Genomic DNA, 26,289 nt, shown 5'->3' with positions numbered 1-26,289 from the left:
AAAAAGGCAGGTCATGTATATTTGCCACAAGCTTGTCTCAGGAGCATGTCAACTCTCCTGCTCTTTTCTATAGTATAGTCCACAGAGAGCTTGCTCATCTTGACATTCTGCACAGTGTAACTCAGGTCTACTACACTGATGAAATTTTGCTGATTGATTCTAGCATTTTGTACTCTGGGAAGCAGAGGAGGTGGGCTCAAGAAAGAAACAGCAAGGCTGAAGAAGGGACTTTGTTGTTTGTTCTCTACTGCTTCTTATTTACTGCTGATGGACTTCCTGCTTGCTCATGTTTCCTGTGAACATTACCCCAGAAAGTCTTCTTCACCTGGACAGCAGCAGTTCCCTCCTGTAACAGCAACTGTATCCTGTTTACAGTTTTTCCAATTTTTTCATGACCAGATTTGTTGAGCCATTCCACTGGGTCCCTCTTCTAGCTCAGAGACACCAGCACTAGCCAAACAATGCTCTCTTCTCTTCATACATCTGAATTTCATTTCCTCAAAACACCATCTAAGTGTTTATGTTTTAATTACTCCTACCTGTGAGGCTATTTTGTAATATGATTAACATTTGCAATAAGTTAACTTTAAGTAAAGCTGGTTACCCTCCATAATGTGGGCCTCTCCCAATTGTTGAGAGACTTCAGAGCAAAACCTGAATTCCTGGAGAAGAAGAAATTCTGTCTCAAAGCTGTAATAAATATATCAATAAAAATATATATTATATTGTTTCTGTTTTTCTAGAGTATCCTGACTCAGGTACTGCCTCTTTCTTTTTTTCTTTCAGCCCTAGGTGTGTGGGCTGCTTTCTGCTACCTCTGTGATAACCCTTGTGTAATCTCTTTATACCTTTTCAGTTACTTATTTAATACTTTATATCTAGTTCTTTACATTAAATGCTCTCTGTTCAAATATCTAGTGTGGTTTCTGTCTCTTGATGGGACTCTGAATGATGCTTTCTTGTAAAGACTTTGGGTATTATTCAGAGCGATTGGAAGTTATTGGAGAGATCTTATGAAATGACAATTTCTCTTCTCTCTACCTCTAACAAGTAATCTCACACCCATCAAAACTGTGATGTCTATTGTCCATGCCCTTAGCATGTCCATACTTTCTCCTTCAGCGTCTTTTCAAGTCCACTATGAAGGTGTAGTGGTATCCACACAGAAGGGGTAGTGGTATCCACACAGAAGCCCCAAAATGCTCTAATTGAACAGAATGTCAAAATAAACTGATAAGTGTTTATTTTTGTCTTTCTTCCTCCAGCCATAGTTCTATTCTGTTTCTAGATCTCCTTCCTTCCAATGTATTATCATAGACTATTTAATATTTATTGACTTCTAAATGTACTATATCATTTTCTCTAGAGAAAATAACTGTTCCTCAATACTTCTGATTATCTTAAAATATTACATTATTATAAATTTTTAAGCTTTTTTATTATGTAATTATTAATATTTTATTATAGTTTAATATGCTTTGATATATATGCTGCATTTATTGCTTTGCTCATGGGACAAAATAAACTATTACACAGAGTATAAGAAATCCAAACAAATTTCATTTTTAAAAAATTGTACAGTTTCAATCATTAAAACAAGTATTAAGCATAGTCATTCTCCTAAATCTGTCTGTTGTTCAAACTGTGTATAAAAATCACTCATGCCTCAGTGGATAAGATTATGTAATTAAAATGCAAATTTCAGTATAGGTCATTGCTCACTGAGTAGTTAAAAATAACTATAAATATTATCATGACATTCTGCTGATGTCAATTTGTCAGAATATATTTTGAGGCTTCACAAATTAATTTCTAATTTCATTTTTTAGAATGAAAACGAAAATGAACAAATCAGGAATGTTTTCAAATTTGGTGAAAGAAAATTATTTCTCAATTACCTGTTATTGTAAATGGCATGACTCTCCTGCTATGAGGATTATAGGCACTATAATCCAGAAAGAATTAATCTTCAAGTTTAATAATATCAAGTGCTCTTTTTCTGTATTTCAGAAATATGTTGGTATTTTTTCAAAATATAACTAAGGGTTAAAGTTTAAACTTGAAAGTTTAAGAATTGCTATGTCACAGAAAAGTATATATCTTATCTAGATTTTCTTATTTTTTTGTATAATAAACTATATATGTGATTATTTTTGTTTTATTTTTCATTTTTAAGCTAATAAATAGTATCTAAATATATGTTCATTAAAAACAAGTCAAACACATAAAATATATAAAATAAACATGAAAGCGGATCTCTCCATCAGCTCCAATGCTTTTTTAGAGAACATTCACGATTAACCATCTCAATAGATAACCATCCTAAAACTTGAAAAAGAAAAGAAATCTATGCGCATAGACATAAAAACTCCAAACGATGAAATCGTTGTGTGTGAATGTTTATTTTTGAACTTTTACTTCTGCGCATATAGAACTATTTGAGTTTGTTGCTATTATAATCCATAGAATGACTGTAAAAATTTATATAACCATTCCGTTATTGATGTCATAATTGTTTTGTCTTAATTTTTCTATTATATGTAATTTTTTTCTGTTCACAATATCCTTTAAAAACGATTAGTACTGAGCCAAATAATATTGATATAGAATACAAAACCACCCTCCAAAAACTATAACAATTCACACTCTCACCAATAGTATGAGAATATCTGAATATTTAAATGATTAAATTAAAAAAACATAAATATATCAGTTAACTGATGGTATCTGTGCTTCAGAAAATAACTGTATTCAATAAGGTATGAGATAATATAGCTAAAATGTACTTTCTTACATATTCTATGTCTCTATGTATTTCACTTGACCATAATGAAATAATAAATCATCGAATTCATATTTATTTATTTATTTATTTATTTAAAGATTTTATTTATTATTTGACAGAGAGAGACATAGCAAGAGAGGGAACACAAGCAGGGGGAGTGGGAGAAGGAGAAGCAGGCTTCCCGTGGAGCAGGGAGCCCGATGTGGGGCTCAATCCCAGGACCCTGGGATCATGACCTGAGCCAAAGGCAGATGCTTAACAACTGAGCCACTTGGGCGCCCCTTCGAATTCATATTTATTTGGATTTTTGAATATAATTGCAATTTATCATTGCCTTCTTACAAGAAATACAATCTTGGTGATAAATACACAAGCTCAAGGAAGATATTCTTTTGTTCCAAATCTCAAAATCAAGATAACCTAAACTCAGGAAATTTTGAGCTATTGATACCACTCTACGCTTCTCATCACAACAAGTTTAATGTCACCCAAGTCTTTCATATACATTCTACATACAGAAATTGTGGATTTGAATTTAGTAGATTAATACTTTGAGACTCACCTGAAACTCTGCAATTTTTCCATCATTACCATCAGACACCTACTCATGGATTCTAATCTTGTACTCAGATTTTGATAAAAAGGCAAGATCCAACTTTATGCTTTCTAGAATAAGCATGCTTTAACTTCACCAATGGAGAACAGATGGAATGTAAAATATTAGAACAGGAGTCACTAAGAAAATAAGAATCAAAAAATTAAAAAAATTAAAAATAGAACTTCCTTACCATCAGTAATTGCAGTACTGGGTATTTACTCAAATAATACAAAAACATTAGTTCAAGAAGATATATGCACCCCTATGCTTATCACAGCATTATTTACAGTAGCCAAATTATGGAAAGAGCCGAAGTGTCCATTGATAGAAGAAAGTAAAAAGATACACAATGGAATATTATTCAGCCATAAAAAAGAATGGAATCTTGCCATTTGCAACTACATGGATGGAGCTAGAGAGGATAATGCTAGGCAAAATAAGTTAGTCAGAAAAAGACAAATACCATATGATTTCTCTTATATATGGAATTTAAGAAATAAAACAAATGAACAAATGGAAAAAAGAAAGAAAGAGACAAACAAGAAACAAACCCTTAACTATAGAGAACAAACTGATGTTACCAGAGGTGGGTGGGGGATGGGTAAAATAGGTGATGGGGATTAAAGAGTAAGTACACTTATCCTGATGAGCACTGAGTAATGTATAGAATTGTTGAATCACTATATTGTACACCTGAAACTTATTGAACAATATATGTTAACTATATTGGAATTAAAAACCTTTAAAAAAATAGGAATCATAAGAAAGATGGAGCAGCAACATTAACATCAGAGAAAATAGACTTTAGGCTAAGGAATATAGAAAAGACATCTCATGATGACAAAAATATCAATATCTTACTAATATATGGCAATTATAAATGTAGAAACCTAGTATATAATGAACAAATGACAAAACTAAATTTTTTTAAAATAATAATAGTTGGAGAATTAGACATTATCATAATACTTGATAAAACAACTAATCAAAAAGTTGGTAAAGAGGCGCCTGGGTAGCTCAGTTGGTTAAAAAGTTGGTAAAGATATGTAAGACTTGAATAACACTATCAACCATTTTGACATACCTGACATTTGAAAAACATGTTTTACCCCAAAACAACAGAGTACATGCATACGTTTTATAAACATATATGTATTATGTTCCAGGATAAACTATAACATAAACCTCAGTGAAATTTAAAGATTTGGAATCACATGGAATATGTTCTCTGACTAAATCTATATTAAATTAGAAATTAAAAACAGAAAGAAATAAGGAAGATTCAACAATATTTGGAAATTAAACACTTCTCTAAACCACCATGGGTAAAAGAACAAATCATTAATAAAGTGACAAAATATTGTGAGTGTATTGTAAATGAAAATACAACATATCAAACTTGAGGAGAGTCAAACACTACTTGAGAAGAATTTAGAGCTCTTAAAATATATATTAGAGAAGAATAATGAATTTATGTCAACAACTTAGATTAAAATAAAATGCATGCATTTCTAGAAAGACCTAAATTACCAAGACTTACTCAAAAAAAAAAAAAAACAAGTGGCCTGAATAGTCCTATACTTTCAAAAGCATATAAATTTTAGTTGAAAACCTACAAATAAATAAAACTCCTGGTCTAGATAGCCTAACTGGAAGAATTTTGCCAAATACTTAAAGAAAAAGTAATCCTAGTGCTGCAGAAACTTCTTCAGAAAATTCAAGAAGAGTGAATATTTCCCAACTGAATCTCTAAACCTACAATTACTCTGATACTAGGTCATATAAATCCCTAAGTATTTGGAAATTAAACAACAGTCTTCCAAATACTTATGGGCAAAATAAGAACTCAATAATAAGTTAAAAACTATCTTGAATGAAATAAGTGAAAATAGAGCACATTAAATTTAATTTCACATGAAGGCATTAAAAAAAGAGAAAATTACAAACCAATATCTCGGAAACGTATATGCAAAAATTCTTGACAACTTTTTTGAAAATTGAATCCAATAACATATAAAAAACTTAAACCATTTTGATCAAGTGGAGTATATCCAAAAAATGAAAGATTGGTTTAACTTCTGAAAATAAATTAATATAACACACCATATTAATAGACTACAAGGCATTTGACAAACTCTAGGATTCATTCATGATAAAAACTTTTCAACAAAATCATAATGAAAGGGCTTTCTTCAACATGATGAAGGGCATATCATACTTAATGTTGAAACATTTAATGCTCTCTCCCAAAGATCAGAAACAAAGTATGAATGTCTACTCTCACCAAATTTGGTGTGCATTGTACTGGAGAATCTTACAGTGCCATAAATCAATAAAAGATAAAACAAAATGTACCCATGTTGGAAAGGAATAATTAAAAATATATTTATTCACAAACATGATCATCTATAGTTCCTAGAAATTAGAATGATTTTTGCAAGATTAAAGAACACAAAAGCAATATAACAATCATTTGTATCTCTTTTACATTAGCAAAGAAAAACTAGAAATTAAATTTAAGAAATGTTAAAATTTTTATACCATCTAAAATTATGAACTACTTAGAGATAAATCTGGTAAAATATATACAACATCTGTGCACTGAATAATAAAAACTATTTCTGAAAGAAATTAAAGAAAATCTAAAAAATGGAGAGAGATGCCCAGTACAAGGATCTCAAAACTCAATATTGGTAAATGTCAACTTTCCCAAATTTAGTTACAGATTCAAAGCAATCCCTATAGAAATCTAAATACCCCTAACAATAGAGTGGCAATTTGATTTTTTTTAACGTAGAAACAGCAAGAGCTTCAAGTAGCTAAAATAATTTCATGTAAGAATTACATAGCTAAGGAACCTAAACTCCTGATTTCATGAAGTTTAAAGGCTACAGTAACTGAGATGGTGTCATTTTAGTGTCAAAATATATAAATAGACCGGCTCAACAGAATTGAATGTCCAGAAATTCATCTGCACATAATTATCAAGTTATTTTTTGATAAAAGCATGAAACAATTCAATTGATAAAGAATAGTATTTTCAACAAACACTGAAACAATTAGTTATTAATTTAAAAATAACTTGCATCTCTACCTCAGTCTTAAAACAAGCATTGGCACCAAATGGATCAAAGACATGAGAGAACATTATAAAACAAAAATATCTAAGAATAAACATAGGTGAAAATTTCTGTTTTGGATTAGTCAAAGATTTCTTTTTTTTTCTTGAGATTTTTATTTATTTATTTGACAGAGATAGAGCCAGAGAGCACAAGTGGAGGGGGCATGGCAGAGGGTGAAGGAGAAGCAGGCTCCCCACTGAGCAGAGAGCATGATGCGGAGCTCACTGAGGGGTTTGATCCCAGGACCCTAGGATGATGACCTGACCTGAAGGCAAACATTTAACTGACTGAGCCACCCAGGAACCCCTAGTCAAAGATTTCTTAAATATAATGCCAAAAGCATGATCCATTAAAATATGATAAATTGGACTTCAACATAATTAAGAACTTCTAATTTGGGGCAACATATTTGAATACACATTTCACAAAAGAAGATATATGGATGGCAAATAAGCACATGAAAAGATGCTCAACATTATTAGTCATTCGAGAAATGCAAATTAAAACCACAATGAGAGATCATAACTGGTCTTTCTATTAGAATGCCTAAATCTAAAAACTGACCATACCAGGAACTCTTTTTACACAGCTAGTATGACAAATGGTCAACTGGGAAAACATACACCCCAATATTATCCAGCTATTCCATGACTAGTATTTTACCCCAAAAAATAAGAGCATATGTCAACACAAAGACTTGTCCATAAATATTTACAGAAGCTTTATCTGTAGTACACTTTGGTGTAAGTTTTGCTTACAATAGAACAAATGAACAAATATACATTACCAGGTGAATGGATGGTTATACAAGTGGTAGTATAGCCAGCAATGAAATATTACTCAGTAATAAATGGAATGAAGAACTGATGCATAAGGTAACAAGGACAAAACTAAAAATAATTATGCTATGTGAAAGAAGCCAGATGAATAATTATACATACTGATGATTTCATTTATATAAATTTCTGGAAAATGTAAACCAATCTATAGTGGCAGAAAGAAGGCTGGGGATGAAGTAAGGGTGGGGTTGAGGGAGGATAAGATTAGGCACCTCCACTGGCTATGCACAAGCTATCTCCTCTCAAGCTGGATTGTTTATTTATTTATTTATTTATTTATTTATTTATTTATTTATTTTCTTTCCTGTTGAAAAGAACCTGGGTTTTGAAATCCAAAATAAAAACAAATTGCCACCTCACTAATAGAATATTTTGCTTAAAAATGACACACAGGGGGCACCTGGGTGTCTCAGTCCGTTAAGCATCTGGGGTCCTGGGGTCCTGGGATCAAGCCCCAAGTCAGGCTTCTTGCTCAGCGGGGAGTCTGCTTTTCCTTCTCTTTCTGCCCCTCCCCCCCTTGTGCTCTTTCTCTCTCCTTCTCTCAAGTAAATAAGATCTGTTTTAAAAAAAGGATTAAAAATTATATACAGATGCACACATTTCAATGAAGCTTAAATGAGTGAAGGAAATACACATCTCATTAGATTATAAATCTTAGGCTAACTGGTTTCAAATGATGCCTGGAGCAGGACCAGACAATGAGTAGGTCTGAGCAGACAGGCTGCCCTGAGAATGTGAGCTGCCAATTTCAGGGTCCCTGTGTTGCTGGAGAAGAGGCACTGGAACTAGATCAAGTACCACAAAACTGACTGTCTTACCAAGATTCAGCTGTTTTTCTTGAATACAGGCACACCTCATTTTATTTTGCTTTGCTTTATCATGTTTTGCTTTGCAGGTGCCATATATATATATATATATATATATATATATATATATATATATATATATTTTTTTTTTTTTTTTAATTTATTTTATTTTGATTTTTTTTCTCTTTTTTTTATTAATTATCCCAGTGCTATTTGCTCACCTTGTGTATCTGTCAAATTCTGGTAGTTCTTGCAATATTTAAAACTTTTTCATTATTGTTGTATTTGTTATGGTGATCTGTGATCAATGACCTTTCATGTTACTATAGTAATTATTTGGAGGCTCCACAGACTGTCCCCATATAAGATGGAGAACCCAATCAATAAATGTTATTTGTGGGGGCACCTGGGTGGCTCAGTCAGTTAAGCATCTGCCTTCAGCTCAGGTCATGTTCCCAGGGTCCTGGCATTGAGCCCCGCATCGGGCTCCCTGCTCGGTGAGGAGCTTGCTTCTCCCTCTGCCTGCAGCTCCCCCTGCTTGTGCTCGCTCTCGTGCTTTCTCTCAAATAAATAAATAAAATCTTTAAAAAAATGTTACTTGTGTTCTGACTGCTCCATTGGCCAGGGCTGTTCCCCCATCTCCCTCCCTCTTCTCAATTGTTTCTACAGCTTGAAACACAACAATCTTGAAATTAGGCCAATTAATGACCCTACAATGGCCTTTAAGAGTTCAAGTGAAAGGAAAAGTCACACATCTCTCACTTTAAATCAAAAGCCAGGAATGAGTAAGCTTAGTAAGGAAGGTATTTCAAAAGTAATAGGCTGGGGGCACCTGGATGGCTCATTCATTGAGCGTCTGCCTTCGGCTCAGGTCATGATCCCAGGGTTCTGGGATTGAGCTCTGCATCGGGCTCCCTGCTCCTTGGGAGCCTGCTTCTCCCTCTCCCACTCCCCCTGCTTGTGCTCCCCCTCTCTGTGTGTCTTTCTCTGTCAAATAAATAAATAAAATCTTAAAAAAATGTTAGATAGGCTGAAAGATATGCCAAATAGCCAACTTGTGAATGCAAAGGAACAGTTCTTGGAGGAAATTAAAAGTGCCACTCCAGTGAACACACAAATGATAAGAAAGTGAAACAGCCTTATTGCTGTTATAGAGAAAGTTGTAATGGTCTGAACAGAAGATCAAACCAGCCACAACACTTGCTTAAGCCAAATCTTTATCCAGAGTAAGGCCCTAACTCTCTTCAGTTCTATGAAGTGAGAGAAGTAAGCAAACTGCAGAAGAAAAATGTGAAGATAGCAGAGAGTGGTTCATGAGGTTTAAAGAAACCACCTCCATAATATAAAAGTGCAAGGTGGAGCAGCAAGTACTGATGTAGAAGCTGCAGCAAGTTATCCAGAAGATCTAGCTAAGATAATTAATGAAGGTGCCTACACTAAGCAACAGATTTTCAGTGCAGGTGAAACAGCCTTTAATTGGAAGAAGATGCCATCTAGGACTTTCATAGCTAAAAAGGAGAAGTCGATGCCTTGCTTCAAAGCTTCAAAGGACAGGCAAACCCTCCTGTTAGGGGCTAATGCAGCTGGTGACTTTAAGTTAAAGCCAATGCTCACTTACCATTCTGAAAATCCTAGGGCCCTTCATAATTATGCTAACTCTATTCAACCTGTGCTCTATCAATGGAACAACAAAAGCTGGACAACAGCACATCTGTTTACAACATGGTTTACTGAATATTTTACACCCACTGTTGAGGCCTACTTCTCAGGAAAAAAGTATTCCTTTCAAAGTATTACTACTCATTGACCTCTGGTCACCCAAGATCTTTGATGGAGATGTACAATGAGATTAATGTCGTTAGTATGCCTGCCAACACAACAACCATTCTGTAGCCCTTGGGTCAAGGAGTAATTTTGACTTTTAAGTCTTCTTATTAAAGAAACACATTTCATAAGGCTACAGCTGCCATAGATAGTGATTTTTCTGATGAATCTGGCAAAGTAATTGAAAACCTTCTGAAAAGGATTGACCATCCCAGATGCCATTAAGAACATTTATGATTCATGGAAAAAGGTAAAATATCAACATTAAGTAGAGTCTGGAAGAAGTTGATTCCAACCCTCATGGATGACTTTGAGGAGTTCCAGACTCCATGGAGGGAGTAACTACAGACAGGTTGAAAATAGCAAAAGAACTAGAATTAGAAGTGGAGCCTGCGTTGTGACTGAATTGCTGCAATCTTGTGACCAAACTTGAATAGATAAGGAGTTCCTTCCTATGGATGAGCAAAAAAAGTGGTTTTTTGAGATGGATTCTACTCCTGGTGAGAATGCTGTTAAAATTGTTGAAACAACAAGAAAGGATTTAGAATGTTACATAAACTTAGTTGATAAAGCAGTGGAGGGGGGGTCGTTGAGAGGATTAACTCCAATTTTGAGAGAATTTCTACTGTGGGTGAAATCCTGTTCAATAGCATTACACCCACATGAACATCACATGTAACAAAGAAATCATGCAAAAAAAGAACAAGTCAAATGAAGAATCAAACTTCACTGTTGTCTTATTTTGAGAACTTATTACAGTCACCCCAACATTTCATAAACATCCCTTCCCTAATTAGTCAGCAACCACCAACATTGAGGCAAGACCCCCAATCCAAGTCAGATGATGACTTGCCAGAAACTCAGATGATAGTTCACAATTTTTTTTGATAGTTCACATTTTTACCAATAAAGTTTTCTTTTAAATTACAGTATGTATTTTTTTTAGACATAATGCTATTGCACACTTAATAGATTGCAGTACCATGTAAACAACTTTCATATGTCCTGGGAAACAAAAAAATTCATTTGACTCACTGTATTGTGATGTTCACTTTATACTGGTGGTCTGGAACTGAACCCGTAATATTTTCAAGGTGTGCCTATAAATGTTCCCAGGGTTCAGCAAGCCTTTGGTGAATTTTCAAAGCTGTGAAAAGTTTATTGGGACCATTTCCACAGCTTTTTTGTTGCTTTTACAGAAAAGCAAAGTTTTGGACGTCCTTACTCCTCTATCTTCTTTGATGCTACTCCAAAAATGGATTTTTAAAGTGTTCTTTAATTTCTAGCTCTCCCAACACAATTAGAGACAATTGGTCACTCTTCTCCCTGTTGTCACCAGCATTCCATAAATTCTATATATATATATCTATAATTATGTATCCAAATTATTATAACTAAACAAGATGAATGCTTCTATAAGATAAACTACCTGAGATAATATTTTATTTATTTTGAATTAATATAATTATTAATGTATTCAAACTATTATAATTTAATGATACTATTTTGCATAGTGTCTGATATAAAGGGAGTTCATTATATTAATATTTTTATGGTGAATTCATCTTCCTTAACCTTTCTCCTTGGTAATCACAAAAGATATTCATTGTAAAATGTTGTTTTTATGAGAATAATGAGGTATGCTTCACAATGAAGGAATTTTAGTTAATAATGATTAAAAATGGTAAACACAGTAAATTATTACATAGAGGATTTAGGCATATACAGCAGTGTGATATGTCTGCTCATCTAAATGATCTCTAATTTATTGAGTAAATCATCACAACATAATTTTATACCTCTCTGAGTATCAGTGTTTAACAGATACTTAACAGCAAGACCACTGTCACCCCTTTCCATGCTTTTTCAGTAAACATATCAATTGTTGCTGAATTTCAGTGCATTTTTTATAAATAAATTGGATCAAAATCATAATACAGAAAACAGATGGTTATGTTCTAGAGGCACAGAGAAAATGAGAAAGTTACTCCTAATAAAAAGTGAACTAGGAGATACACAATTGTAATTTCAAGCCTGGACAATAATTAAGATTAAACCAAATCCCAGTAGCCTTGGTTTAATATAATTTTTAACTTATTTGATTACCAAACATTTTAATAATAAAAATGGTTTAGAGTTTATTGAGGTATAATGACATAAACAAATAGCACATATTTAAAGGGTAAAGTTTAATAAACTTTGCCATATTTATGCACCCATAAAACCATCACTACAATCAACATAATGAACATATCCATCACCACAAAGTTCCTCTATAATCCCTTTCTGTTGCCACCCCCCCATTTCCCAGGCAACTGCTGATTTGCTTTCTGATTCTGTACTTTAATTTGTAATTCCTAGAATATAATATCAATAGAAGCATGTGGCATATACTCTATTTTTGGAGGGAAGAGCGCCTGGTTACTTTCACTCAGTGCAATAATTTTGAGATTCATCTATGTTGTAGCATTTATCAAGAGTGTGTTCCTTTTTACTGGTAAGTAATATTTCATTGTATAGATATGACACTAAATGTCCATTCGTCTTTTGGAATTTGAGTTGTTTCCAGTTTGGGGCTATTAACATATAAAGCTACTATGAACATCTGTGAACAAGTCTTTGTAAGAACACATGCTTTCATTTCCTAGGAGTGGACTGGCTAGATCATATGGTAGGTGTAGATTTAACTTTTCATTAACTGCCAAACTCTTCAAAGTGTTTGTGCCATTTTATATTCCCACCAGTAGTGTATAACAATTCCACTTTCTCCTTGCCAATACTTAGCACGAACAGTTAGAATTAGCCATTCTAGTGTATATGTAGTGGTATTTCATTGTGTTTTTAATTTGCATGTTCTTTATGGCTTATGAGGTTGAGTATTTTTTCATGTGCTTATATGATATTTGGGTACATCTCTGGTGAAGTGTCTATTCAAATTTTGGCACTTTTTCTTTATTGAGTTTTTTCCAAATATTCATTTTCAGTTGTTAAAAAATGTATTCTAGAGGCAAATCCTTTATTAGATATACAATTTCCAAATATTTTCTTCCAGTCTATGCCCTGTATTTTTCTTTAAGAGTCTCTATTGAAAAAATGAAGCTTTAAATTTTGAGGAAGTCTCGGATTTAATTTCATTTCTTACTATTTAAAGACATTCCCAAAGACCTTTACCTTGAAATGTCTACCAGAAGCATGATATGTAAGGAGCTAAGGATAGAAGAAATAATACCTTTATCTTGAGGAATTTATAGTTGATTTTGGGCTGGGAGAAGGAGGATGGGTTAATAGAGAATACCACAAAATGTGATAAATACAGTAAAAAAGAAATGTTGAAGGTCTTATAGAAACTTGTTGTTTAAGTGTAAAAATAAAAACTTAAAATTTCTAGATGTAAACAGTGGATCGTTTTTTACTTTTGTTAATCTTGAAATGAAAAAATCTTTCTAAGTACAACATAAATCCTAGGAGCCATAAAACTCTTTTATGCTGGGGCACCTGGGTATCTAGGTCGGTTAAGGTCCAACACTTGATTTCTGCTCAAGTCATGATCTCAGGGTTGTGAGATCAAGTCCTGTGTCAGGCTCTGCACTGGCATGGAGCCTGCTTAAGATTCTCTCTCCTCTCCCTACCCCTGCTTGTGTTCTCTCTCTCTCTTTAAATAATTAAATAAATAATTAAATCTTAAAAAAATTTTTTTTGCTAACTTAAGCCACACAGAAATACAAGGGGTAAATTTCCTTCGTGTATTGTGTATGCAGTACTAACAAATAAAAAAAAATAGGAAGAAAATAGAAACATATTCAAAATTTGAAGATGGACATATAAAAGTATAAACTAATGTCACTTAAAGATGCTCAACCTCACACATCTTAGAAATGCATTTTAAATGGCAAGCACATAAATTCTTCCAATTATTCCAATAGTAAAAACTGAAAGCCAAAGGATAGCAAATAAATAACTGTAGTCTGTGGTGATTCCTATAGGCAGAATTGCAAAATAGAACTTGTATTGGGAACAACAGAGCTAACACACATTTGAGCTCAAAACAAAAGAAAACAAAATGCAATTTCTTGTTGCAGGAACTGAATGCGGAACTTAAATCAACAAAATGAGTGGAAATTGAAAAGAGAGGGTTCTCCAGGGAAAGGCATAAGACTTAAGCACAGGAACTTGGGAATGAAATCCTCACAAGGGGAAGGAGGAAGGAGACTGGACACTAATACTTTTCAAATTCAACACCTTCATCAGATTATTGTGTATCTTCTTGAGATTTTTTAACTTTTTAATTTTTTTATTCTTTTAAAAGAATATGTGTATGTATCATTCCAACCCCTTTATTAAAACACAGTGGCTTACTGGGCGCCTGGGTGGCTCAGTTGGTTAAGCGACTGCCTTCGGCTCAGGTCATGATCCTGGAGTCCCGGGATCGAGTCCCACATTGGGCTCCCTGCTCAGCAGGGAGTCTGCTTCTCCCTCTGACTCTCTTCCCTCTCGTGCTCTCTATCTCTCATTCTCTCTCTCTCTCAAATAAATAAATAAAATCTTAAAAAAAAAAGCAGCGCCTCTGCTTTAAAAAAAATAAATAAAAAAAATAAAACACAGTGGCTTACTTAGTTCCCTATTTTTCGCTTTGCTATTGCCATTTAATAAACTTTCTTGGACGACCTTCTATACTAGTACCAACAGAGCTAGCTTATCCTTTCAATGGTTGCACAAGTATTCCACTCATTGGATATTGAGGTCATTTCAGATTCTTTGTTGGTATGGGTTTGTTTCTATTCACCCTGCTCAGGAGTTAGCTTGGTTCTTTAATCTGAAGACTCAAGGAAATTCTTAGCTATCATGTCTCTTCATACATTGCCTCTCATACATTTTCTCCAGTCTTTCTGCAGATTTTTAAAATTTTTTTTAGTTTCTCATTCTAAAGTTCATGGCTTACATAAACTTTTATGTTTTTCACCCCTTTCTGTGTGTGCTGTGTTCTGATGACATTCTCTTTCAATTCATCTTCATCTATTCTATTGTTCAATTGGTTAATTGATTTTAATTTTAAATATGCTCTTCTTAAAATTTTGTAACTCCTATTTGATTCTTTTGCAAATCCACATTTTTTAACACCACATCCTATTCTTGACTTATAATTTCCATTCCTTTACTTAAAAACCACATGATAATTAAAAATAGTTTGGGTTTTTTGGAAGGGAACCTGGGTGGTGCAGTAGTTAAGTGTCCAACTTTTGATTTTGGCTCAGATCATGATCTCAGGGTCATAAGATTAAGCCCTATGTCAGGTTTTGTGCTAGGCATGGAACCTGCTTTAGATTCTGTTTCCTTCTCCCTCTATCCCTCCCCCACTCAAAAAATAAGTTTGGATTTTTAAATCTCTAAATTATGCTTTCGCCTATCATGGTCTATTTACTCAATAATTTAACATTTTGAATTCAAATCTCTTTTTTAATGAGAGTGGTTTTATTGAAAATATCATGCATTCTGGTTTGTGGGAGTGTCCCTACAGAGCTAAGTTCTAACACTGGCCCCTGTTAGACAGTAGTGATATCCCCCAGTCCCCTTTATGTTTTATTTTATTCTAATTTCTCTGGTTGGGGTAGCTGTACCACACGATAGCACAAATTCAAAATCGAATCCTACAGGAAGCAAAAGACTTCTGGTCAAGTGGGTGAAAAGAAAATTCTTTTCTTTTTTTGGACCTAGAGCATCAGGGATATGATTTTCATTCACAACACTTGAATATTTTAACATATGCCTAAATTATTCAATCAAAAGCATATGTATAAACATATATCTTTATATCTAATCAAAGTTTCAGAAAACTTTACATGAAAATTAAGTTAGAAAAAAATTTGAGATTCAAGCAAACCAGTGTGGTTTAGTCCAAGATAAGAGTCCTGTTTGAATGCTAAATATGGAGGAGAAATGAGATTATATATGTTTCCAAATTTTCATTCATTAAAGTGGCTCACATTTTATTAAATAGGGAATGTACTTTGGTATCCTAATGCACTGGTATCAAGTTATGCAGGTGAGTTTTCCAATAGTGTGTATATATGAATATTGAACTATAAACAAATTCTATATCCTGGAAGTCTTCATTTCCATGATGGAAAGTAGTAAGGTAAAAATCTACTAACTCTTGCTTTCAGTTTTTAAAATGCCAAGAAGAATTCATTATGATTTTTAAAAAATGTGAGATGCTAAGAGATTTGAAACAAAATTTTGGTATAATAATATTAATAGGCTAGCAAATAAAAAGCTATGAATACTAATGCTTACCTACATTTATTATATATGTGTGAGTTGGAATATTAAACAGTTTTATTTACTTTATATTTTTTTCGAGATTCTTTTTTACTTTACCATTATTCAAAACCTAGATAAATGCAAAGGTGGCAAAGAATGCCACAAGTAATTGAAGGGAAAATGTAGGAAGTGTCAAATGTAGTTGTCATCATAAATGAAGAATAACCGTGGGGTTATTAGGATTATGAAATATTTATAGTAACATAAATTACACTAATTATTAATACTTCACATGTCGAGGTTAGAAAGGGCAAGGATGGATGATAACACAAATATTAGAGTCTTTCTTAAAGAAACATTCATCATTTTTATTTTTGGCAAGAATTCCACAAATGAATAGATCTACATTTTATGTATCTGACTATTAAACAGCTATGTTTACTGATGGGGATTACAACCTTCCCCAGTGGCTGATGCTCCTTTCTATTTGAATAATTTCTCATTAATGAATTTTCCCTCCACTACAGCCCTATACACTTGTTAAACTGTATTTCCTATGTAATGTCCTATTGGTATCAGAAGCATCTGGGATTGAATGGGAGCCACAGTGGGAGTTTCCCAGGTATCATCACAGCCCTGTTCTCTGAACCACAAACAAGGGCCTGAGACATAACCCCAGTGGAATGTCGTGAGACACATGCCACATACATCTCTTCAACTTTGCATCTACCTAAAACATCAGCATATGACTCTGGTGTGAGGACCTGAGGCTAGGAAACAGGGTATGCCTATGTCTGGAGAGACACAGCTCAGAGCTTTACAGACATATTGAGCTCTCCAGAGCTATTTTCAGTAGTGTTTCAGTCACACATAACTTTGTGAGCTAGTCTGGGCTAGTGGCACCATTAATAATATCAATTATACAAGAACATAAATTCTGTATTCTAAAGAACAAATTTAAAATTTTAACATATTAATGTTAATAATGGCATATATTGAGAATTTTGCTTGTTATTTAATCTTCAAAAATAAACATGTAAGGTAGTTGCACTCTTAAAATATTACCAATGAACAACTGAAGTTTGAGAAAAGTAACTTAGTTTTCATAAGATGATTATTTAAAATTTTTACCATTGAAATCAACTTGTGATTGACCTACCAATATATAACTTAGATGTTTAGATTTTGATCAATGGTTGCACATTGAGGTTGATGTTAATGGTAGGAAATGCATGGCCGGCCTTTGCTTCTCCACCATCACATGAACCTGACACACGGCTGACTTGAGCGAGTCCAAAACTGAGCCTATACTTACTTTCCTCATTCAAACAAATATTTTCATAATGTTTATGAGGCAATGCAAATTTAAGTTCAGCTTAATAAAATTGTAAGTAGAATCAATTATTGTTTTCTATAATCAATTATTTTATTCTATAATCAATTATTAGTCTAATAAATCAACTAAATTCTTGGCTAGATTAATCAGACATCATTTTCATTCCATGCATTTAGACTCATGTAAAATACTGTCATCTAATTTTGAAAATTCCTTCTAACTTTTAGATCAATTAAACATAGGTCTCCCATATAAAAATAGGTATTTGAAGGGACACATGAACCCCAGTGCTTATAGCAGCCGTGTCCAAAATAACCAAACTATGGAAAGAGCCCAGAATCCATCAATGGATGAATGGATAAAGATGTACACACACACACACAATGGAATATTACTCAGCCATCAAAAGGAATGAAATCTTGCCATTTGCAACAATGTGGATGGAACAAGAGTGTATTATGCTAAGTAAAATAAATTAGTCAGAGAAAGACAAATACCATATGATTTCATTCAAATGTGGAATTTAAGAAACAAAACAGATGAACATAGAAGAACAGAAGGAAAAATAAAATAAAATAAAAACGGAGAGAGAGGCAAACTATTGACTATAGGGAACAAACTGAGGGTTGCTGGAAGGCAAGTGGGTCAGGGGATCGGGTAATTGGATGAAAGGCATTAAGGAGGGCACTCGATGTAATGAGCACTGGGGGTTATATGCAACTGATGAATCACTAAATTCTATCCTTGAAGCAAATAATGCACTATATGTTAACTAACTTGAATTTAAAAAAAATAGGTTTCCCACATATTAAGATACAAACTATCTTATGTAAATATCTCTCCTAGGCCTTCAATATTATATTTAAATAAATATATGTATTTTGCCAAATACAGTTTTGACTTAGTTTACTTAAATTTTTTTTAAAAATGCTTTTAATATGATCAGAGAAACAGATATATCAAATAATATGAAAGAAGTCTAATAAATTATGTATATTCCTGGAGAGCAAATGATAGTGCCAATTATTTCCACATATAAATTAAATGTAATCAAGATTATCTTCGATAATTGATAAAATGAAAGAAATATATGATTTGTCTCTCCAAATATGTTTCCCTCTTACCTGCTGGTTTACAGGAAAGTTTCTGTTGATTTTTTTAATCTGCAACAATAAATAAATAATAAAAGTGAGAACAATAAATATAAGATTACACAAGAGCCCCCAAATTTTATGAGACTCTATTTTTAGTGAGTTCATATACTGATATTCTAAATTGACATACTAAAATCACTACATGTCAAACACCAAATACAATTTTTCTTTAAAATTTGGCTATCAAAAGTATTCCAAATTTGACAAGTAAACATTTTGAAAAAGATTTTCATCTAGAAATGTTTTCATTTATGAGAAATGAAAAGCTTGTGTTTCCATATAATGTTAAATGACAATCTATGGAGAATATAGAGTAACTTTAGTAATTTATTTCTTCATTTTGAAATATTATATTCAATTTATTTTAACACTCAAGAGAACAGAGGAAATAGAATACTCAAATACTAAAAGACAAAGTACATGTGCCAAAATATTTTCATTTGAGACCCTAAACAAAATATAATATTTACTTTAAGATAATTTAATGAGTGATGTTTCAAAACAACTTAAAATCAATCTTTGGAGAAAGGATTTCCCCTTTCATATAAACAAACTTCAAAATCCAACTGAAAATGAATATCAGATTTAGACAAATGACCTTATAACACACAAAGTCTTTGTTCAACAGAATTTTTACTAATTAAAACCAATTTTTATTTCTCATTGATTTTCTAGATAATTTAAAGAATGCTAACTCTGTACGATATAATCATACACCACACTAAACACAGACTGTTTTCACTCAGAAATTGTTTTACTGAGTTATTTTACTGTTCCTTCTTTGTTAGTTTTGGTTCTCTTTGTCTTACTGTTAAATGAAATGACAGGAAATTTAATGGATATGGTGCACAAAGTTGGAGAATCATTAAATGGCTCTGTACAAGAAAAGACTTACTGGCAACACGTGTCATTTAAAATAGATAAGAAAAGAAAACTTGAGAAAATTTATGTGATTTCAGCAGGGACATGTACAAAAAACATACATCTTTCTTACATTGCTATAGTCATTTCAAAATAGTTTTTGTTTAGGTGAGGGATCAGCTAAAGAAATCTCCAAAACTACTGGTATCTTCAACTAAAATCAGGGTAGTTAAAAAAACAGCTTCCTAAACATCTTTTATTAATCCGTAAAAAAAATCTATATTGAATACTTCGTGGAACTATGCTTTTTGCTAGTTCTTACAGATTGTTATAAAAAATTGTAAAATTCTACCAATATTTTGTATGGACTCTTGTCTTCCAGCATGAACTATCTGGCGTTATAACTTTTAACTTTTTAATCTGAAAAAAGTCTGAATAATTTGAATAATTGTAACAATGCTCAGGCCACAGTAATGTACGTAAATGTACACATGCACATACATGTATACATTTGATAAATGCAAAGCAAAGTGTGGAGACTGTCATTCATTCATTTCTAAAATCCTTTTAATGATCTACCAATGTGAGTCATGGTGCTTTAAGTGCTGGAACATGAAAATGAAAGTCTTTCCAAGCTGAGACAATAGCATAATGAGGTTATTTTACAGAGTCTGAAGAGTCCAAGTGGCTGCAGTGTGGAATGACCTTAAGTTCAGTGCCGGAGCCACAATATAGATGCATAATAACATTGTCAAGCTTTACAGTCATAGAGACCTAGGTTTGAATTCCAGCTGTAACTATTACCAAATATCATTAGACAGGTTATTAATTATCCAGTGTCTAATTTCCATCCTTTGTAAAATGCCTATAACAATATTAACCACATATATTTGTTGGAAAAATTAAATGAAAAAACAAATGTCATGAAGTTAGAGCTCAATAAGTGATGATTATCATTAATATAATAAATAATAATATATAAAATTAATATAAAAGATGTTTGGATTTATTTTGAAGACAATGAGAATGTTTTTATTTATTTATTTATTTTTATTTGAGATAGAGAGAGAGAGGAGAGAGAGCACAAGCAGGGAGAGCGGCAGGCAGAGGGAGAGTGAGAAGCAGGCTCCCCGCTGAGCAGGAACTTGAGCCCAAGACCCTGAGATCATGACCTGAGGCACAGGCAGATGCTTAACCAACTGAGCCACCCAGGTGCCCCAACAATGAGAATGTTTTAAAGAAGCTAAACAAAGATGTTTTTTTTCTACTATCCGTTGCAAATACCTTTCTATTTTCTTGGGCACTCTAGGTTAGGGTTTAGATACTCAAGGACCAAGTAAGTGACAACCATGTGTGAACCAGGCTGGATTCCAGAGTAGAGGTTGCCCACTGTTCACCTACAGAGCCTCAGTCACTTGCAGGCGTGCCACAGTTAGAGGGATAAGGAATCAGTTGAAGTTTCCTCAGATGTGAAAGTGTTTATCAGTTGGAAACAGCATGCCTACTTTTACATTTACAAGCATATTCTAGGAAACCTCAATTATAAATAAACAATGTAAAAAATGCTAAATGCTAGAAGTATATTGTTTTAAATTGCTCATAAGCAGTCATAAGAAATCTTATCAGTAGCTTGATAAGATAAAAATATTGGAAACATTAATGACAATTTAAATTTATTTTCAAAAATAAAGCTGTATGTTATATGGTTGAAATAATGTTTAATTTATTAAATGTAATAAAATACCAAACTGTAAATAATATATACTTAAATGCATTCATAGAGCAAAGTTTTAAAAATTGTCGGCATTTGGCAACAATATTAATTCTAAATAGTGGAAATCCTAAATTCTCTGCATCATTTTTAGACTGCTCTTCAAATAAGGAAAATTAAAATTTGTCCAAAAGATGTTTTTAATATTAAACTTCTTAGAAACCAATGTTAATTATGTATTATCAGAACCAATAATTTGTGTTATGGGAAGCTGAAAAATTAATATAATCTTGAACAAAAAGAGTCAGTGTCTGAACATGAAGTCTTGAAAAGATGAAAGGACCTAATTGCAGTCAAATCAAACTAGCTTTTTATGGAGCAAGATTGCTTAAAGCTATTAATCCTAAAAATGTAAAGGAAACAGAGTATGATTTTGACCAGGATTGCCTCACATGTCATTCTACAAGAACAGCAAGTGACATAGAAAACTACCAAGTAAAGTGCATTCAGATGAAGGAAATCCATGTTAAAGCTTTTAGTCCAAAAGACAAAGATAAATCTGTACACACTGAATGTTTTAACATCATGTTGATTTAAGCTAAGAATGTGGAATATAATTAATGTCTATGTGGAAGTATAAGAGGATACAATTTGCATTGTGTATTTTTTTTCAGGAGCCCCTCACATCTTAATAAAAATAGGAAGTATACTTGAATCAGTACTCATAATATAAAGAAATAATAGGGAGAAAGAGGGAGGAGTGGTGGGAGGGAGGGAAGAATAAATAAATCTCCCAAGCAGAAGACTTTTATTTATGTAGATATTTTACCTTCAAGGTTGAATACAGAATTAGAATTTATGTTGCTACTTTAGGGAAAGACATTTATTTCCAAGACAGCAAAGTTTTCCTATAAATCATTTTTAATCACATTCCTCTTTACAAATCTGATGAAACTTATGTGACCTATTCTAGAAGATTTATAGATACTTTAAAACTTTATATAGAGAGTTCCAGAAAAGAAGGAAAATTAATACAATGGCTCAAGAAACAGTTGATTTGACCTTCCTGATTTCAGGCAGTAAAACATGATTGTCCTACAGAGAAGATGACTACAGCAAAATGAGCTGAGACTGAGTGCTATGTCCAAAGCAAAGAGGCTTTGCATCTCCAAGAAGTTCTATGCCACGGTTATTTACAAATGTACTAACTGGTTTAATGACTTCTACATATTTGTAAAACAATATCTAGATTCAGGTTGGTGTGATCTACTCAAAGGAAACAAAATCTAGGAGTGATGATTTCTTATTTTATTTGAGAACATAAGTTTTATAAAAGTATGGTATGAAATTCAAATGTTTTAAAATCAAATATCAACTTATTTTTGTTTTATTGTGTAATTGTGGTAGGATAATGCCCAACTCAGTGGGTCATTTCTGGAGTTATCTTTGATTCCTAGGATACTGAAGTCCATTTGAGAATGGAAATTCTACCTTCTTCTATCTTTAAGTTCCCCCAACATGTGGTTTTAGTTCTATGAATGACATAAAATACATGATTGAGGTTAATCAAATGACACTTCTTTGTGTAGTATCTACTTAAAATGGCATTCAATAAAAATTGTTATTCAAAATCAAACCTATGCCATCATATGCTTAAGTAGGCTCTTCCAGATTTGTTCAAGAAAACAATATATAGTACTTTAATTTCCATTTTTTTTCTAGAATCACACTGGAATATTTCCTTCTAAATAGAAAACCACAGTAGCTCAAAAAACAAAAGAGACAGATATTTTCAGGGCTACAGCATGAAAACATGAACTCAATTATAGCATACAATGTTTTTACAATGCAGATAATCCATGGAAAGCTACAAAGAATTTCCTAGTTAATCTGTGTTTGTATCGTCTAACCAGGGAATACATTGAATAATTTTAAATTGAGATTAACAAATAGCTACCTGAACAAAATTTTTCTTTAAAATGGGTGAAAGGACCAAAAGAAAACAAATGAATCCTTTTAAGTTACCAAGCTGTGAAAAAGAAAGTTGATATTTCTTCATAAACCTCTAGGCTTAGAAGTAGCAGAATAAAGGTCTAAAATAGTGCCCCATTATAAATGGCCTTCTTTAAATTTCTTTCTTTTCATTCTACTTAACATTGTCGAATGCTATTTATTTTATTATATTTTTGTATTATGATCTGCTTGCTCCCCCTCCCTTTAGAAAAAAATTCATGAAGTCACAGATTTCTGTTTTATTCCATACATTACTTCTTACATGTAAAAGATTGTCTAGGTCTTCGTGGGTGTTCAATCAATGTTTGTTGAACAAATGAAAAGAAAGAATATATCAGAACAAAGAATCAAATTCTCTGAGGTTAACTTAGTCTTGAAAGCAAGTTATTTCTAAAAAAAAATAAATTTCTAGATTATTAACTTTGAATGTCATAGGAATTCTAATGGCTTCAAACCTAGTTTATACCATATATGAGAGTTGGAAGGAATGCCTGATGATTAATAGCAAGTTCTTATCTCACAGGAAGAATAGTTTCTGGATTGAGACAAAAGCATGGAGAGAAAGATGGGGGTAGGGGAGTTGGGGCTCCTGCTGTTTGGCATGGCAGGCCAAGTTTTGAGGAAGTAGACACAGAAGGCACAAATTAGTTTGGGAAATCCCAGTGGAGAGCTTTGGACTCTCTTCCCCACATCCTCACAGAATCCCCATACCAAGCATGGTTTCAAAATGATAGAATAGCTGCAGCTAGAGGAAGTGTTTTAATCTGAAGAACAGAATCCAAAATTTCTCATTCCTGCCGGGCTGATGAGAAAATAATAGAAGTGCTGGAAGACAAGAAGAAACTTCATGACATGTGAACCAGAGATGTTGGTGGGATCACACACATCAGGAAGTGCATCAGGGACAAAGGGTGACATTCAGAGCACATGGGAAGAACTCCACAGAGGAGTTTCCAGGGACCAATGCTGAAGTGATACATTATTCCTGCAGGGAGAAGAGGAGGAAAAGGAGAAGAGAACTGGAATTTGAGTATTTACCCCAAAAGATTGCATTCTAATTTAGAAGTGATTAAGATACTAAGAATCACCAAGATTGAATTTACTGCATTAGTAGAAATGGCAGATTGAGTGCCATGAGATTTAAATAGATTTCTGTTAAGAAAATTTTTTTATGAAACCGGAGCACAGTGCTTAGCCAGTAAATTATTGTTTAACCTCTCAGTAGGATTTCCTATCATCTACTTTTCCTGACTTTTGACAGTGACCTGCATCCATTCATTTGTAGAGGGGATTTTGGAATTTCATTATCCAATTTGTCATGTAACAAAAAAGGATATCACAGATAAAGGTGCACACTTCTGTAATTTTATATGTTCCTGATAAAAGGGAGATGATTAAAAACAATACCCTTCTATAATAATTATACCACACTTCTAAGACACTATTTTAAAAATGCAAATCTTAAATTGGCAGAATCCCATACCATTCAAATCCCTCCATGATCTGGTGCCTGCCTCTCTTGTGGGTCATCTGTATACTAGATCTCTGTACAGAACTATTGGATACATGCCTGGTGCCTTCACTCACACACCCTCTCCCTGCCACCACACCACCTGCTCTCTTGCACACGCACACTCTCTCTATTTTCCCTTTCCCTCTCTGACCCACACTCACTCCCTCTCTCTCTCTTTTTTTCTCTTTTTCACCTAGCAGGAATCTAGTCTTGGGGGTGTGTGTGTGTGTGTGTGTGTGTGTGTGTGTGTGTGTGTTTGCCTAAGGTGCACAGAAGTTAAACATCTTTTAAATTCACCCTGAATATGGCACAGTCTGGTTCTGTCTGACACCAAAGGCTGTGCTGTTGTACTACATAATCAAGAACAATAACCACCATGAAAACATTTCGAAAACCCTAGTGGAACTGGGCAGTAACTTTCTCTTTTGTATTCCCTGTGGGTCTAATTCTTACATTGTTCTCATTGCATGTGCTTATGGACCTCTACATCACCATAACCCTTAATTGCGCCACCTTTATCTTCCCTTAGCTTAGCAGTGTGTCCAACTACCTAACAAGTTTGTCAATCACCATTAACCATCCTGTGGGGAATATTGCATGATATTCCTACCTTCTCAAACTCATTGATAATCCTAGATCTGAATCAAAATAATGCCAGTGTTCCTTCCGTTATTGGTGGTACTCTACAGCTCATCACTAGGGCTCGATGTGAGGCTCTCTTCTGATTTGAAAATCTCTAACTTGTTTAGCTAGCCTAATTCTTTTTTAACTAGGATCTGATTTAATCTTCTTTCTTAGTATAATCTTGTAATTATACTTATTACAGAGGCTTCTAATTTATTGAAGGAACCCCATTTTTCCACTTTGTCAGTGATTTCCACATGAGTAAAATTAACAGAAAGGCAAAAAATAATGGAAATCACTACATTAATATATATTTTGGACTAATGATAGCAGTTGGTATTAGGAACTGACATATTCTTGCTCTGCCAAAATATAACATGTTTTTTAATTTTATCAGAAATTCTGGAAATTTAATTTTTATGACAAATCTCAATATGTAAGATTTAACATTTACTTTAAATTTCAAAGACAATGAGGACTACATACAAAAACCTATTTGTAAGCCAGATATGGTTTATGGAAACACATCTAAGGGATGGTTATGTTAAGAAAAATGATTTAATCTTATAAATAGATATGCAAAACCATTTTTTAAAATGCAAATCCAATCTTTAAAAAAGAATGGTAAAGGAAATAGAATAAGTGAAATAAGGAAATAACGATCTTTTTACGTTATATAGAATCAATATTTATTTCAAATTAACAAATATCATGATTAAAAATTAAACATATGAAATCAATGTAACAAAAGAATATAAGGAATTGCCCTTATCATTATTATTTAACAGTGGCATTAAAAATTATAGCCCAGGGGTGCCTGGGTGGCTCAGTCGTTAAGCATCTGC

At 33.1% G+C, this 26,289-nt stretch overlaps 1 protein-coding gene across 2 annotated transcripts in view; it reads right to left on the bottom strand.

Annotated features, from left to right (window-relative positions):
* Positions 1–26,289, bottom strand: part of SNTG1 (syntrophin gamma 1) — a 957,083-nt gene that overhangs the window by 178,000 nt on the left and 752,794 nt on the right. For both annotated transcript variants that reach the window (XM_025871422.2, XM_073892760.1), the window contains exon 13: positions 18,693–18,731. In XM_025871422.2, coding sequence (XP_025727207.1) covers positions 18,693–18,731 — 39 coding nt within the window. The remainder of the gene's footprint in view (positions 1–18,692; positions 18,732–26,289) is intronic.

This window comes from Callorhinus ursinus, unplaced genomic scaffold (genome assembly GCF_003265705.2).
Source record: "Callorhinus ursinus isolate GAN/ISIS: 27379988/994484 unplaced genomic scaffold, GSC_fseal_2.0 scaffold5, whole genome shotgun sequence".
Classification (NCBI taxonomy): domain Eukaryota; kingdom Metazoa; phylum Chordata; class Mammalia; order Carnivora; family Otariidae; genus Callorhinus; species Callorhinus ursinus.
Note: the sequence above shows the minus strand (reverse complement) of the source record. Positions and strands in the feature narration are given on the sequence as shown.